This window comes from Petaurus breviceps, unplaced genomic scaffold (genome assembly GCF_028583685.1).
Source record: "Petaurus breviceps papuanus isolate PSGF00001 unplaced genomic scaffold, PetGlider_PUasm1.0 218, whole genome shotgun sequence".
Classification (NCBI taxonomy): domain Eukaryota; kingdom Metazoa; phylum Chordata; class Mammalia; order Diprotodontia; family Petauridae; genus Petaurus; species Petaurus breviceps.
The window spans coordinates 1,502,068-1,519,003 of NW_027185872.1; the positions used below are offsets into that span (position 1 = coordinate 1,502,068).

Consider the following 16,936-nt stretch of genomic DNA (forward strand, 5'->3'; position numbering starts at 1 on the left):
AATTGTAAAAAAAAGTATAAAGTCCTGAATGGGAGAAAAAGGAGGAGGAGGAGGAAGAGGAGGGGGAAGAAATCTTGTATAGTATAGACAAAGGAAAAACTCAGAAACAAACTCAGGATAAAGGGCAAAAATGGTGCTGGCTGAGGGGACGTGGATGAAATACAGTCTTCACCACTGAAGGGAGGTCCCACACATAGGAAATCACTGATTCACTGAAGAACTGAGACTACCGCCAGTGTCTTTCACCCTCTCACACTTGCAAGCACATAGTAACTGGGTGTTCTCTTCGATGTGAGCAGTTAATTCAGTGGCACTGGTCATACCTCCCCCCATTTGTTTGACACTCACTCATGCCTTTTACTAAATCAAGATGTCTACCTAAGACTCTGGGGACCTTCCTCACATCTTCTCAGCACTGCATGGATGACAGTGGCACACCCAGCTGTCCATCAGGCATCCTTTGCTTTTAACATGTGCCTCACCCACTGTTTTGGATTCATGGTTTCTTTCACAGAATCCTTTACTTCCTTTCTCCAGTGTAATTCCATACTCAGAACAGGAAACAACAGGCTCAAGCCTGTAACATAGTTTTCCATGGACCACTGGGTGATCTTCAAAGTCATTTATTTGGGGACTGATGAATTATGTAACTTACAATTAGTGACCATTCCCAGAAATATTTGTTGTAATGAATTGAATTGAAATTACTAAATTGAATGGATTGTGCCATTTATTTCATGGGTTTCCAGTCATAGAATTGGACCCAGCAGCTGCCTGGGGAGAAGGGAAGTCCTGTTTGAATCACCTAGAGAGATGGCAGGGCACTTAGTCAACAAGCATTTATTAATCTCCTACTGCATGCTGGCACCATGGCTCTGAGGATACAAAGATAGATGATAGAGAAAACAACAAAACAGAGTCCTTGCTTAGCAGAAGTCTCCTGGTATAGACAACATATGAACAACTATATGCAAATGTGACTTAGACAGGATATGTTGGAAATAATCAACAGAGAGAAAGCATTAGTCACAGGGAACGTCCAAGTAGCCAAGGAGAAGGGTCCCTTAGGACAATGAATGGGAGGCAGATGCAGAGGCATCTCTCCCACTTCCCCTTTCAACTCCCTCCCAGCACCAGGGATCTACAACCCACTATCCTCGTGTTATTGATAATTTTGGGTACTAAGTGTAAGCAATGACTTTCTACAGGCTCACGAGGGATGGCAATCTGTGTTTCATTTGTAAATGATTGGTTCTTTCTACTCTTGTCTTTTTCCTCCTTGAGAGGGGGCATAGACTTTACCTGCAGCCCTGTATCCTGGCATTCAGCAATTACAACAGGCCCCCAGGCACCTCTTCGAATAGATGAGGGACCCCTCTTATAAAAGCAATCAGTCAAACCATTCCAGAGGGTGCATGTAGAGGTCCCATTTCTTTCAAGATCATGTCCAAAGTATGACAATCAGAGAAAAATGTATTTATACAGGATTACATAAGATCTACAGAAGGGAGAGATTTAAAGTTCAGGTCTAAACTCCTTCATTTTACAGGCAAAGAATTAAGACCTAGAGAGATTAAATGATTGGCTCCCAGGTAGGGTAAGAGAGTTGAGAATGCAAAGGGACCTTAAAAATCATGCCATGTTGGGTCCAGAGGCACTCTCAGTTCTAGACATCTTCTTTGTGTTATTGTTGTATTGTATTCTCCGCTTTTAGTTCAACTCAAAATGGTGGAAATTTCAAGTACTGAAATGTCAGAGACCACGTGTTTCAGTGGGTATCACTAACCTCATATGTAAAATGACAAGATTGGGGGCAGCTAGGTGGTGCAGTGAATAGAGCACCAGCCTTGGAGTCAGGAGGACCTGAGTTCAAATACAGTCTCAGACACTCGACACTTAACTAGCTGTGTGACCTTGGGCAAGTCACTCAATCCTGATTGCCTTGACTTCTGCTCTCGAAAAAAAATGAGAAGCTTGGACCAGATGAATTCTAAGGTGCCTTCCAGATCAGTCTGTGTGTGTGTGTGTGTGTGTGTGTGTGTATGTGGTATGTAAAAGGGATATACTGGATTATGGCCTTTATTCAAGTTTATAGTTTCTTGCCTTTCTTGTGCCAGAATAAATATTAAATTATTTCATACACTATGCCTGCTTTGCCCTATATCAGGACATACTGTCAGTCAACAGAGGTAGGGAAAGAGGGAGGGACAAAGGCTGCCAAATTTCAATGACTTATATTGTTCAAAATGAGGATGCTGCTAAAAGTTATAATCCTTTCATTTTGCCCCCAGGAGAGATTAATTTCCTATTGGGGTTTGTGTGTGTGCATGTGTGTATTGGGGAGGGGACAATGGACAATTTATGGGATGTAAAACACCTTCCAAAATATTGCTGATGCCTGCCTTGAGGCCTCAGCTCCACAAGCCAACAATTAGTTCTGTTCTCCGTCTCCAAAATGTTTCACTTGCTTTCCCCATGGACCAAGAGTTCGTGAAAAACAGTCAATGCTCACTAGTGGGGTGGGGGATGTGAGGTGGAAACAGAGGCTGGAAGGAATTTGGAAGAAGGCTAATCATCTGAGTCAATCATCCTTCACAATACAGAATAATCAGTACACGGGAGTTTCAAGTGATAATCGAACAATCAATAACATTCTGATAGCACGGTGCTGAGCAAGCATTTCTCTAATGCAGCCTGCTGTGAAGTCAAAATCCCATGACTTGCGTTATTCAAAATGAGGACATTTCTGCTAAGAACTATAATTCCTTCATTTGGTAGTAATTTCATGAGGGAGACAGTACTAATACTCAGATGGTAGAGGAAAGAAGGGAGAAAGGAGCTAAGAATTCTCTACAGCGGAAGTGTGGAGAGAGGTAGGAGGGAGGGAGGGAAAGGAGGAGACAGAGAGACAGAGACAGAGAGACAGAGACAGAGAGACAGACACAGAGAGACAGACACAGAGAGAGACAGAGAACAGAGGGAGGGAGAGGGAGGGTGCCTACATTCTCATGGGTGGTCCAGATCATGGATGAAGGGAGGGAACCAAGAGCTCACAATGCCATGATGAGGGCTATGGTTTGTATCTTTAGCAATAGGAGCCATTGGGCAGAAAGTGACATGGCCAGATCTGTGTTTTAAACATATGAATTTGGCAGCTGTGTAGGGGATAAGCTTAAAGAAAGAAGGAATCAAGGTGCAGATGTGAGATTAGAAAAGCCCCCATTTTCTTGTGTACACAGGAAGGCTAGGTAGCATTTAATCATCAACTTGCTGTATCTAACCAGATTCAAATAAGAAAGATGGAATGCTTAGGCAGGGGAGGGGTGCTGGGGAAGGAAGAAGAACTTTTGTCCTCCGTAGGAGGAAAGTTCTGGGGCCAGGTGTCGAATCCCCAGAATCCAGCTGGACCAACTCCAAGAAATCCATCCTCTCGTCCTTTGGGGGCAACTTGCCCAGTAATTAGCAGATAGAGTTACCAGCCCTAGGAGAACCTTTTATTTGATTGTAGGAATGGGGGGAGGTGGGTAGAAAACTGGTTTAGCTGTAATTCAGAAACCCTTCTAACATTACGGCTTCGATGGGTTATCTGGCTGCAACAGCTTCCTAAGGGTCAGGGTGCCTTGGGGAGATTGTGAAGTCCTTATGGAGGCCCATTGCAAAGCTGCAATCCTGGAAGGATGACGAGGAGCTAAGGTCCGGTGGGGTGGGGGGGAGGGGAAGTGATAGTGGAAATAGCGCTGCTGTTTGCTTTCTGGGCTGACCTAGAACTAAAAAATAGGGGAGGGACAGAGCTATTGCTGAATGAATCACCGGGAAACCCAAGGCCAACAGAGCTTTCTAGAAGGAGAGAGTGGCCCTTTCCCACCCACCCCTCCCCTTCTGTCCCTTACTTTCAATCAGAGGAATGAAAACTGGAGCAAAAAAGGATACCCATCAAGGCTAGACCAAGGACCAGGTGCGGCTGATCATGGTGGGCCCTCAAAGGGGAAATCACCCAACCTGCCATTTCTAACATTAATTCAATTCAGGGCAGGTCAATTCAATTCAGTTGATCTCAACAAGCATTTATTAAGGAGTCACTCAGTCTGCATTTATTAAGCTCCTAGTATTTGGCACTATGCTAAAGACTGGGGAACACCAGGGAAGACCAAAGACAATTCCTGCTTCCAAGGAGGCTCCAAGTCTCAGAATGCAACCAGCTCTGTCCTGACAAGATAAATATAGGTTCAATGAGATGAAAATAACAGAGGGAAGATATTAGCGGTTAAGTTAAGGGGGAGAGTGTTTTCTTTTGTTTTTGTTTTGTTTTGTTTTTGTTTTTTAAAGGTAGGACTTTAGCCAAGAAGTCACCTAGAGTGCTTACCCAGCGCTGGGCTAGGCCCTGGAAAAGCACACCTGACAGCAAGCCAGGCTGACTTGTACGTTGATTTAACACTGATTAGCACAGGGCCGGTGCATAGTAGGCACTTCATAAATGCTTACTGATGTTTATTAATGTGCCAACGTGTCAGGGGCCTGTAAATTCGCTAGGATGGGAATCCCACAGCCCACACTCTCACAAGGCAAATCAGAACCTCTATATAGCAGGGCATGTGAGTCTTGGAGAGGAGCCTATAGCACAGGGCACTGGAGGACCTGGTCCATGGTTTAGTGAGGGTGAGATGGACACGAACCCATGACTTGCAGACTCCAGGAAAGCCTGGCATCTCATCTTCACTGCCTTTTGTTAGACAGATGGAATACTTCCCTCCTCTCAGAAGAGAGGTGGGGGGTGACAGGTGCAGAATGGGGCCTACTCTGCTGGATGAGGTCTTCCATTCTGTTTGTACAGAGAAGATGGAGAGATGTGGGCTAGGAGATAGGACCTTTGGGTGAACTGGGAGCTGAAGACTATAAGTGCCCTTGGAGTTCGGGTGCCATTTCAGGCTGTCTTTGCCATCATTTCCCCAGCAAAGGCACCATCACAGTGGAGATTCATCTGAGGCTTAGGCTGGGCCTCATGACCCCTGGGGCAGCTTCTAATCTTCAATCTCTCTGACTGTTTTGTTGGTGGGACTTTGCTGCCCATTCTCTGCTCAAAGGGAGGATTTGTTGACATAAATAATAATTAAAAAGATGTGTTATTAGAGACATTCCCTCCTGTGGCAGGTTCGTTTTTACCTTGTAGTAAATGAAGATCAAATTAATAGCCATCTGTCCTATTCAAGTGGGCTTTCTTCTCTTTCTTTTGTCACTCAGCACCTCCCTCTGGCCCCCAGTTGAGGCTTTCATTCAAAAGCCTCCATTCAAGGATGTGAGGAAGTCCATTCACACAGAGCAGGAGATTCACCAGAAAAAGACCTTCCTCCCACCCCAAGAATAGAAGGGAAGAAAACCTCATCGAGCTGCACAGGGGTGAGTTTTCACTCTGGGGTTCTTTATGATGAATTCGAAGGTCCCAGTGAATACTGTGTGTGTATGTGTGTGTGTGAGTAAAGGTATATGTGTATGTATGTACACACATAGACATATATGTACATAGACACATAAAATATATACTGTTTTATTTATATTAATTCATCATTTTTTAAATTTTTAGAAAAGTGAAATCTGGCATTTATGAAAATGTGGTTGTTAAGCTCTGGGGTTTAATGTTAGACAAGTAGGGAGTTAGTTTATTGAAGTGGAAAGACTGGCAAACAGTTAAAATCCCTTCTCCCTGTGTGGCCTTGGGCAAGCCCTTTGGCCTCTCCAGACCTCAGTCCCTTCATTTGTAAAATGAGGGGCTGGGCTTATGTGTTTCTGAAGTTACTTCTAGTTCTAGATCTAAAATGCCATGGCACTCAATCTCTGTGGACCTCAGTTTCCTCACATGTGAAATGAGACCTGATGTATTTTGCTTATGCTGGGGAGCCCCAGAGAGTCACATGCTTAGACAGTCACGAAGGCACAGCTTTCCTTATTTCCTGCCTTTGATGCCCTTGATTATTGGTGATCAGAAACAAGAAAGAATCCCAGAAGAGACCCTTCTTGCTCCACAAATAGCTAGGGAGAGATGTCTCCAATTTTAAAAAATGGTTTCTACCCCCAAAATGGAGAAAAAAATGAGGTTGGAAGACACTAAAAGTTGCCTTCTGCCATTAAGACTGTGGCCCCACATAGAATAGAATGCTTTGGGTCATGCACCTGGGGAATCTCAGTGGAGGGCGATTCTTGCTCAGGAAGAGGTTAGACCAGATCACCTTTGGGAGGTCACTTCCAACTCTAAAAAAAATTGAGCACAAATTTTCTGTGGATATAAAGTTACTGTGCAAAGTGGAACCAAGCCAGAAAGATCTTACTCCTGGGCCTTCTTCTACTGAAGGAAGGACGGTGGCTTCCAACAGTAGATCTGCTGGTCAAAAGTCCCCACCCAAGGGAGCCCACTTGCTAACTGCCTCTTTTACCAATATGACCTCCCAAGTCAGATGCCAGCTCACTTCTTAGGACACGTGTCTTTAGACAGTGCCCAATAGTCTTGCCAGCTAAATAACATTCATTATCCTTACGTTTGTTTTTTGGAAAATGAAATGTAAGCCTGGTCCACAGTAGCTCACTCTCCTGGGAAGTTCAAAGCCTTCTCCCGGGAGTGTGCATTTAGAGCCAATCCAAACTAGAAGTATCTTCCTGATGGCTGCTCAACCCCAAAGGAAAGGGAATGTTTTCATGGTCACTTTATACATGAGGGGCTGGATTCAAGGTCCTCTGAGGTTCCTTACAGCTCTAGGTCCAGTTAGGAAGACACTTCAGAGTGATAGGACTCAGGGCAAAACAGTTTATCTTCCCGGAGTTTGGTTTCCTACTCTGTAAACCGAGAAGGATGGACTCTATGCCTTCTGAGGTGCCAACAATCTCAAAATTTAGGATCGCTTAAGCTGGGATTTTGGCAATGCAGACAACTCCCAGTGTGAGTATTTATGTCACTATTTCAGATCACAACTCATCCATTCACTCATCACTTAATTATTAATCATCGTATACACCAGGCACCGTACAAATCACAAGCCTAAAATGCTCCCATTCTGATGAATTGCACTGAACATTGTCAGGCAGGGAGAAGTGATGGAGAGGCCTCTGCCTCCACCTGGTAAGAGATGCCTAGGGACGCTAGGGGTGTCTTGTAGGGCACATGTGGCCACTGGCACTGTTTGGACTTAAGTGGCTTTCTTTAGCCACAAGGAAGGTCTCAGTGGATGGGGGCATCAGTGGATGGGGGCATCACGAGATGGGAGCAAATGGTATAAATACAAAAGGGAACAATAAAACTAAAACCACTGGAGGATGAGCCACATGTTCACTTTCCTTCTTGACAGTCTCCAGACCAGCAGGTCCTGAACCAAGCTTGCCTCAGTTTCAGCTCAGCATTAGACTGGAAGCTTCTCCCTTCTTCCAGAGGAGGAGATGAGGTGTGTTCCAAGTGTCTGTCCCATATGGCTGGGATGATTCAGAATCGGTTGGATGGTCTGTTCCAAAGTGTAGGCATTCATGGTTTAACATAAGCTTAGAAGGAGGGCTCTAGGGAAAAGGGGGTATCTCCCTGAGCTCAGAACCTTTCAGAACCACCATTATGAGGTTAGGCGGAGGCATCTACCCACATGCCCCCCACACACACATGGACACCTCCTCATTCCCCATCACACTTGTCAGCTCCCTTTTATGTGCTCTCAGCCCCCATTAGAATGCAAGCCCCTTGAGGACAGGGACTTTCTTTTCCTTGTATTTGTATCACCATTACTTAGAGCAATCCTAGGTATACAGCAAGCGCTGAATAATTATGCTTGTTGACTTGACTCAAGAGTATCCTATGGAAACAAGAAAGGCTTCCTCCACCATCTTCTAGCCTGCCGCCCCCTCTCCTTCTGGCTCCTCCAGACTAGACCCTCAGAGCTGCTCCTTGCCATTTTCTACCCAGAGAGCTGATAGGCTTTAATCAATGGAACCATTACCTATGGAAAGGTTCTGTCCTTTGATGGTTCTGGTGTCCTCTTGTCAGTCTCTGAGACTTCCCTCCCCAGCTGCTTCTCTGAGACAGGTGTGGAAGGGCAGTTAGGTGAGGCCATAGTGCATAGAGCTCCTGGTCTGGATGCAGAAAGACTTGAGTTCACATTCAGTCCCAGATATTTCCTTGGTGAGATGAATAAAATTGAGTGTAAAAAATCAAGTCCATAAATAAAGATAGGAGATGGTTTTATGAAAAAACCACAATAAATAGACAAATCATAGGCTATTTTGATTAAAAAAGAGAGAAGAAAATGAAATCACTAACATTAAAAGGGAAAAGGGTAAATATACCACTGATGAAGAGGAAATTTAAGCAATTATAAGGAGCTCTTTTGCTCAATTATATGCAAATAAATTGAGGAATTTAAGTGAAATAGAAGAATATTTACAAAAATATAAATTGCCTAGATTGGCAGAAGAGGAAATAGAATATCTAAATAGACTTATTTTAGAAAAAGAAATCGAACAGGCCATAAATGAGCTTCCTAAGAAAAAGCACCAAAACTAGACAGATTTACAAGCAAGTTCTTTCAAACGTTTAAAGATTAACTAATTTTAATATTAAATAATTTGGAAAAATAGCAAAGAAGGGGTCCTACCAAACTCCTTTTATGATACAAATATGATACTGACACCTAAACCAAAAAAAGTAAAAACTGAAAGAAAATTACAGACCAACTGCATTAATGAACATGGATGCAAAAATTCTAAATAAAATACTAGGTTAAAGACTGCAACAAAATACTACAAAGATTATATATTACAAGCAAATGGGATTTATACCAGGAAAACAGGCATGGTTTAACATAAGAAAAACTATCAATATAATTGAATTATATCACTAATAAAAGTTTAAAAGATATTCTCCCTATTCTTGACATTTCCCTGAGAGTGGTAACAGTATTTATAAAAGCATTTTAAGGTAATAACCAGGGGAGGTGAGGGCTATAGTTATACCCATTTTACAGATGAGGAAACTGAGGCAAAGAGGTTAAATAACTTGCCTGGGGTCACACACATTATAAGCAAGCCTGAGGTCAGATTTGAACTTTTTACTTCTTGACTGCAGGGCCAACACTCTATCCACTGAGCTACCCAGTACCCCTGTTAATATTTGACACACAGATATTTGAATACAGATTATCTGCAGAATAAAGCAGTCATTTCAAGAGGCTAGAGAATTAACACCTGGGGAGCTCAGGAAGGGTCTCAAACCAGGGAAGATGCACCTGAACTGTGAATAGAAAAAGATGCAGGAGTGAGGAAGGCCAAATCCCAGGCAGGGGGTACAGCCTGTGCAAAGGTGCACAGGTGGGATACCCAGCATACCATGCAGCAAATCACTGGCAGCCAATTTAAGTAGAGCAGAGGATAAGTGAAGGATCATCATCTGAAAGGGACCTTCCTGACTTCAAAGCCATCGTCAGACACTTACTGTGTGACCCTGGGCAAGTCACTTAATCTTGTTTGCCTCTCCAGTATCTCTGCCTCAAAACCCCCAAACCAGGTCATGAAGAGTCTGAAACAGCTAAACAACAACAAATAAATACAATCCAGTCCAGATGATAAGGGATTAGAGACTGCCTCAGCAAGGCAGGGGCTGTGTAAGCACAGAGAAGGAGAGGACAGAATTTGGCGCCAGGGACATTGTGAAGGGCCAATTTGGCAAGCTCGTGAACATATAGTAAGAGACTAGAAAGGAAAATGCTTCTAGAAACTCCTCAACAACAGCGTCAATTCCTAAGGTCAGCCTTTGGCTGAGGTTTCCCGTGTCCAGTTTCTACATCACAAGTTTCAACTGGCAGAGAGAGGTCTGGGATGCGAAATGGTTTATTTATTCAGGATTGGTCACCTAAGGCTACATCAGCATAGCAAAAACCTCTGAATCACTTGGTCCATTTTTTTTTTCCAATTCAACAAAAGAAATCTGTCAAAAGGGAAGAAAAAAAAAAGCCACACACCCCAGCTGTGGCCTCCAGTCCCCAAAGTCCATCCAATCACATCAAGACAAATCAGCCTTCAGGCAAATCCACAGTCTCGATTTAAGCTTACCTGGACTTGGCCACTTGCCCAGGTCCTCAAAACCCCTGCAAAATGCCCCTGCATGGACATTTGAAAAGGTGCATAAGCCAAACAGTTGTTTTCTTCATGGGTTACTAAAGTGGGGAGAGCCTATGAGCCCAGGAGAGTTTGATCTTTGGGGGCCAAGAGTAATTGGTTTCCTGGTTAGCATATGTAAATGCCAGGTTGGTGGGTGGGATTGGGTGTGCTTCGGTGCATAAATAGAGACTCTCAGCACACCTCCACTCAGAACTTTGGAACTGCTTCCTGGCTCTTCCGGCAAGTGCAAGTAGGAGGAGCAGCAGGTAAGCCTCCGGTCCTTGCTTTCCCACACACAGAGAAGTACACCTGGGAGGAAGGGAGACTCCTGGGAGAAAGTGGAGGCAGTAAATAGGCCTCGCAGACCCAGACTGTGTACAGGACCAAGGGGCTTGGAAGGTGCTACTGGGGCCATGGAAATGACGAGGACCCTTCTGAGCCAAGGAGGGCTTGTCTGTGGCTACCATGTCCAGGCACAAAGGAGGGTGCTACCCGCCCCTTTCTTCAGTTGACCGAACCAAGACGTCCTTAGTTCTCCAGAGGAGTCCTTGATGCCAGTGATATTTCCATGTGTAAAAGGGCCAATTGCTAGACTTTCACTCTCATTCATCCTTTGTTTTTTAAAGGGTATTTATTTGACTACTAAGCCAATTTGGTTTCTGCTCTGGCCAAGCAAGCTCAAGGGTGGTTTTGTACCCAGTTTAGGAGATGCGCTTATTTCCTGCATATTGACAATAGGCTTTCTTGTTGCTTACTTCCTCTGCTGTGATAGCAATACCAGGCCTTTGTCAGGCTCTGACACAGCTGAAGTTGGAGGGGTGAAGCAGGTGAGGGCCCTGGAGCAACCCGAAATCTCAGCAGTAGTGCTTGCCGAAGACCCCTCCCCAGAGGGCTAGGACAATGGTGGCCTGCTGGCTCTGAGCCAGTCTGCGGCCCTATGCTGGGTGTGTATGAGTACATAGCAACAGATGAATGTGCCCAACACAGTACTATTTCCAGAAGGTGGTGGCCAGTTATAAAAATGCCTTTGCAGGAAGTGTGCCAAGCATAGTTCTTTCGGACTTTGAGGGACCTTGACATTAATGAGCTCAGAGAGTGTCTTTGGAAGAGGAAGTGTTCCCAGAGAATTCAGTTAGCTCCTAACTGTTCATTCTGGGCCTCTGGCAGCTGGGTGGCACGGTGACACCAGGCCAGGAGTCAGGTAGACTCATCTCCCTGACTTCAGACACTTACTAGTCTTGTGACCCAGGACACGTCACTTCACTGTCTCAGTTTCCCCATCTGTAAAATGAGCTGGAGAAGGAAATAGCCGACCACTCTAGCCTCTCTGCCAAGAAAACCCCAAATAGGGTCATGAAGAGTCAAATGCACCAAAAAATGGCTGAATAACATGATCACAGTGCCTTATAGACAGCAGGTGCCTCCTAAGTGCTTCGCCACCATGCTTCTGTGAGTGAAGCTTCCAGAAAGGGCGAAGTGGAGGGAGTAAGTAACCATTGCTCCATGGGCCAAGCACCGTGCTAAGCCTACTATGTGCTGAGCACTGTGCCAAACATTTTATCCTAATTATCCTCAGATCCTCACAACAATCCTGGGAGGTAGGTGCTATTATCATTCCCATTTAACAGTTGAAGAAACTGAGACAAACAGCGATTAAGTAATTTGCCCTGGGTCAAACCACTGGTAAGTGGTTAAGGTCAGATCTGAGCTTAGATCTTCCTCCAGCCCAGCATTCCATCAGCTTCACTGCCCACAGCCCCAGAAAGCAAAGGGAGCTCCCAGTCCTGAGCATCTTGGCGAGCTGAAGGGAAAGAGATCTCTGAATAGCTCTTTGTCTCTGTCAGTGCAGGAACTAGGGGTGTGGCTCTCTGTTTCTTTCTTTCTTTCTGTCCTGTGTAAGTGAGCAAATGCATCCTGGGATCCTTGGAATTGAATGGAATTGACCACTGAAGAGGAGAGGAGGAGAAGGTATCTCTCCCTTCATCGCAAAGCGCAGAGACCATGGGCTTGGTCCTGTGCACACGCCGTCACAAAGACGCTGATGCGTTTCTCAATTTTGCTTTTGTTTCTTCTCTCCCTTTTTTCTATTCTTTGCTGTAAGAGGTGGCACTTTTAGGAGGGGGGAGGGTAGTGATATATTTGGAAATGAAATGGTGTAGAAACAAATTCTCCATTTTCAGAAAAGAAAACAATGGTTAATTTAAGACCTGTATGTGATTATCTGACATCAGAAAACAGGCACGAGCTTGTTCTATCAGCTGGTGCTGCTCCTGGACTCGTGGTCCAACTAACGGCTCTCACAAGGTCCGCCATCTGCTGCCTTTGGCAATACAACTAATTCTCTATGCATTTGATCAAGTTCAAAATTATATCCACCTGAGAATTACAAGATTCATGTGAGAAACATACATCTTCAGAGACAAGGGGAGGACTTGGGCTGAGGGGCCCTGAGTTTGAACTCCATCACAGATATGCACCAGCTGTGTGACCCTGAGAAACTCACTTATTTCTAGGGGATTGGTTTCCTTATCTGTAAAATGGGGACAATGATATCCACAAACCTCACAGGGTTTGTCCCTGATCCTTCACTGACTCACTTATCCACCTTCCCTTACCATTCAGCTGACACTGAAGTTCTAGAGTAAGGAGCCCAACATTTCCTATAAATAAGGATTCTAGAACAAAGAATGTTCTAGACTAATGAAAGCTGGACTAATGCTGGTCCTATGAGGCACATGGACACACAGAGTCTTGGCATTTGGGAATCAGAAGAGACCTTGGGTTGTATCATCTCCATACAGAGTAGAAACAGACTTTGTGACAGTCAACTCAAGGGCTGCCTCCTTTGGGAAACCTCCCTGCCCTTGGTAGTTTCTCTCCTCTCCTCTCCTCTCCTCTCCTCTCCCTGTCCCTTCCCCTGTCCCTCCTCCCGTCCCCTTTCCCTTTCCCTTTCCCTCTCTCTCTCTCTCTCTCTCTCTCTTTCTCTCCACCCCCCCATCCCCTAACCATTTTTGTACTCTATTTCTGTATGTACCTGTTCTGTCCCTCTCATAAAAAATAAGTTTCTTGGGATCAGGAATGGTTTTTTGGGACATCTGTATCCCTAGAGCCTAGTATAACTCTTTTGGGCATATTTGGTGATTTGAAAAAAAGAAAAATGTGTTTCTGAATTGAATAGGATGGAAGTAACAAGGCTGGCTGTCTCTAAATGAGACATCTGTCTCCTTACCATCCCCAATACGGATGCTTTGCTTTTGGATAAAGCTCCTCCAATTTTTCCCAGTGGCGGCTTTCACTGAAAAAAAACAAACAAAGTGGGGGTGATGACGAGGATGGCAGGGGGATTCCAGGGGGGAGGAGGAGGATGCTTCTGATGACGATAGTGATGATGGCAATGAGGAGGAAGATGAGGAAAAGGAGGATCCTGGCGGGGATTTCCGTGGTGACAATGGCAACAAGGGGGACGGTGGTGATGGTGACAAAGCCCGTGACAAGGGTGCTGGTGATGACGGAGATGGTGGCAGGATTGCACGAGCGATGGTGCTCACGACTTGTGCCAGTAGATGCGTTAATGGAACTGTGGGGAGCACCTTCCTCCTAACACGCAGTGAGGCAGCTAGCTGGGGCATTTTTGCCCCTGTGTTACAGATGAGGAAACTGAGGCTTAGCAAGGAGAGGTGACTGCCTATGATTGCACAGCCTCAGAACAGAAGGGGAGGGTGGAGGATAATCCAGATGACTATCCCAAAGCAGAATCGTTGACACGTTTTAAAGAGATCATTGAGAACAAGCTCTCTCGGTGTCAGTCTCAGTCAAGACACCCACGATGCAGAAATCATGAGCAAGGTGAAGTTCCATTTCCTCAGCAGAGTGGCCCAGCAAAGGAGGGCCATTACATGCCCAGCAAAGCCAACTTTCTGCCACTCCTTGGATCTTAAGCTGAGATTTTGCAAAGTCAGTCACCTTTCTTTCCTCTCCCTCATCCTCATCCTCAGCATTAGCCATGGAGAAGCTTTCAGTGTCCATGTTCCTGCTCCTGGTAACCATCTCTCACTCACTGGCCAAAGATATTACACCCAAACCTGGGGCCAAGAAGGAGGAAACTCAACCCAAGCTGCCCCAGACTCTCTCCAGAGGTAGGAATCACTTGTTCTCATGGTACTTTCCATTGCTATTGCTGCCCTGAAGGGTACAAATCAGTCTGACTTTGCAGATGCTGGCTTCAATATTCCCTGTACTTTAATTTGTTATATGGTCCCCTGGGTTTGTTTTCTGAGCCTGAATTTTCAGAGTCCAAACCCCTTCTTGAACATGGCATGCCCAGATATGCCTTGCAGCTTTGCCACCTTGCCCATTGACTTTGGGTCTGAAGTAATATATCAGTCTGGTAAACTCTCTCTCGATTTCCCTCCAGGCTGGGGTGATAAACTCTTCTGGACGCAGACATATGAAGAAGCCTTGTACAAAGCAAAGACCAGGTAAGCAACCAGCATTTACTGTGTGCCAGGGATACAAAGACCAAAACAAAAACATTCCCTGCCTTTCAAGAGCTTATATTCTACTGAGGCGAAAATATGTGCATAGACAAGTGAACCCAACATCAATACCGAGTCATGTCAGGGAGGAGAGACACCTGGGAGGATAAGTAAAACTCTGTTGGCGGAGACAGCAGCTGCACTGAGCTCTGAAGGTTCCAAGGGGATAAGGAAAGGGGGGAGGGAGCAACCTGTGCAAGGTGGGAAGTCGGATGTCCCAGGAGGAGAGAACGGCCAGTCATCCGGCTTAAGGCTGCAGTGATGCTTTTTTCTTTAAAAGGTCTCACTGATGCCATCTAGTGTCTGATCTCTACATTTAACAATCTCCATTGGCAAAGGATATAGTTAAAAATACATTTGTGGAAAATCAATAGCAACTAACAGCCTATCCCTCTTTCTTCCTCCCTCTCTTTCCCTCCCTGTCTCTCTCCTCCTTCTCTGTCTCTCTCTCTCTGTCTCTGTTTCTCTGTCTCTGTCTCTGTCTCTGTCTCTGTCTCTGTCTCTCTCTCTCTGTCTCTCTCTGTCTGTCTGTCTCTCTGTCTCTGTCTCTCTCTCTTTCTCTCTCTCACCCTCCCCCATCTGGGTCTATCTCTCTCTCCTCTCTTGGTCTCTCTATCTCTCTGTCTCCCCCTCCCCACCTCTTTCTTTTCCCGCTCCCCTCTCTCTCCCTCCCTCCTTTGTTCTAGCAACAAGCCCTTGATGATTATTCACCACTTGGAAGAGTGCCCACACAGTCAAGGTACAGCTAATAGAAGGGGAAGGGGGAAAACTGCCATTGTTATAAAATAATTATAAGTGACTTCAAAGTTTCTTTCCATGTGTTTCTGGAAACCACTGGCGTATGAGCCACACCAAGTGTCATCTATGCCATGGTGTTGTTTTAGCTGGAATCTGGCTAAGTGGTCAGCTTAACACAAGGCAGAGAACAATAGTCCCCTCAGTGATGCATGAAGAGGTTAATTTGGCCTCAATATTGGACCACCTCAAAAACCCAACAGGAACAATCCTAAAGTGTTTTCATGAGTTCTTTGTTTGTGGTTGCTCATAAGCTTACACACTTTGTGGGGGTTGGGGTAAAGACATGTAACTGGTTGTAGGCACTTAAAAATTTGTCCCTTTATTGCAGCTTTGAAGAAAGTGTTTGCAGAAAGTAATGAGATCCAGAAACTGGCAGACAAATTTGTTCTTCTCAATCTAATTGTAAGTTTAACTTCCTCGATTTTATTTTTGATGGTCATGAAGATCTTTCATTTGTCAAATTTTTTCCAGTCCATCCTTGACTTCATTGAATGACTTATGGGAACATCGAATGGGCTGGTGGAAAGGACTCTGTGTGTAAGTGTATGTGCTTGAAAGGGTCATTATTAATTTTGAAAATATTGATGTTATTAAAATCCAACTGAGCCACTGTTGGATGCCAAACATCACTCCAGTCCAGTTTCTCAGAGACAGAAGTGTGATTCTGGGCATCCAAGATCATTCAGAGGTTTTGCTGCAACCATAACGTTTTTGACATGAGCCTCATAAGAAAAAGTCTAATGGAGGTAGATCAGGAAGCTGAAGTGGCCACACAGGAGGAATTCCTCTGTTTATCTTCCAGTTTGAGAGAGTGTCTGTCACCCAGAAAGTGACTCATGCACAATTCATACTGGAAGGGCACCCCATCTTATTAAAATAAATATTTTAATATTAAAAATTCACAAACCCAAGTGAAAAAGAAATGTGAATAATCAAAACTCTCAAGTCATCATTTGGGGAATCTGAAGTATTTAGACAGCTGAAGTTTTTCAAATTTAAAATGACTAAGACTTTTGGGACAGCCTGGGCATATAGTATATCTAGGTATTTGTGTGTGTGTGTGTGTGTAAGGGTGTATAATTTGAACACATATCCTAAGATGTTAAATACCATGCTTTCCATGACACCACCTGTTCTGTCAGCAATCCTTACTAGGTTACCTAGAAACTACCCACCTGAATCAAACATTGTATTATGACCATGGTACTGAAACAACAAAGGCAATAATGTTTAGTGAGCTATGAACTCCTCACCAGCCCAGAACACCAAGCCCCTGCTCCCCTTCCACCATGCAGTCTCTCCCCCATCCCTCAGGGGCACTTGTGAGCAAGATCTCAGATCTTTCCCCATGCTTCACTTCAACTAGTTTTTGCTCTAAGTCTATTTGGAGCACAAGGTTATTCCTCATGTGATATAATTCCTATTGCCTTCCCTGTTACCTTTCCCAGATACATTTTATTTTTAAAGTCATTGAAAATAAACTT

At 44.6% G+C, this 16,936-nt stretch overlaps 1 protein-coding gene across 2 annotated transcripts in view; it reads left to right on the plus strand.

The window, feature by feature from the left end:
• The first annotated feature begins 5,276 nt into the window (after positions 1–5,276).
• AGR2 (anterior gradient 2, protein disulphide isomerase family member) overlaps positions 5,277–16,936 on the plus strand; it is a 14,410-nt gene continuing 2,750 nt past the window's right edge. Inside the window, exons 1-5 of one of the 2 annotated variants that reach the window (XM_069094394.1) lie at positions 5,277–5,394; positions 14,115–14,255; positions 14,534–14,597; positions 15,341–15,393; positions 15,781–15,854. In XM_069094394.1, coding sequence (XP_068950495.1) covers positions 14,123–14,255; positions 14,534–14,597; positions 15,341–15,393; positions 15,781–15,854 — 324 coding nt within the window. In that variant the 5' untranslated portion in view covers positions 5,277–5,394; positions 14,115–14,122. Of the gene's footprint in view, positions 5,395–10,330; positions 10,386–14,114; positions 14,256–14,533; positions 14,598–15,340; positions 15,394–15,780; positions 15,855–16,936 lie in introns of those variants that run through there. The other variant, XM_069094393.1, reaches the window with a different exon arrangement.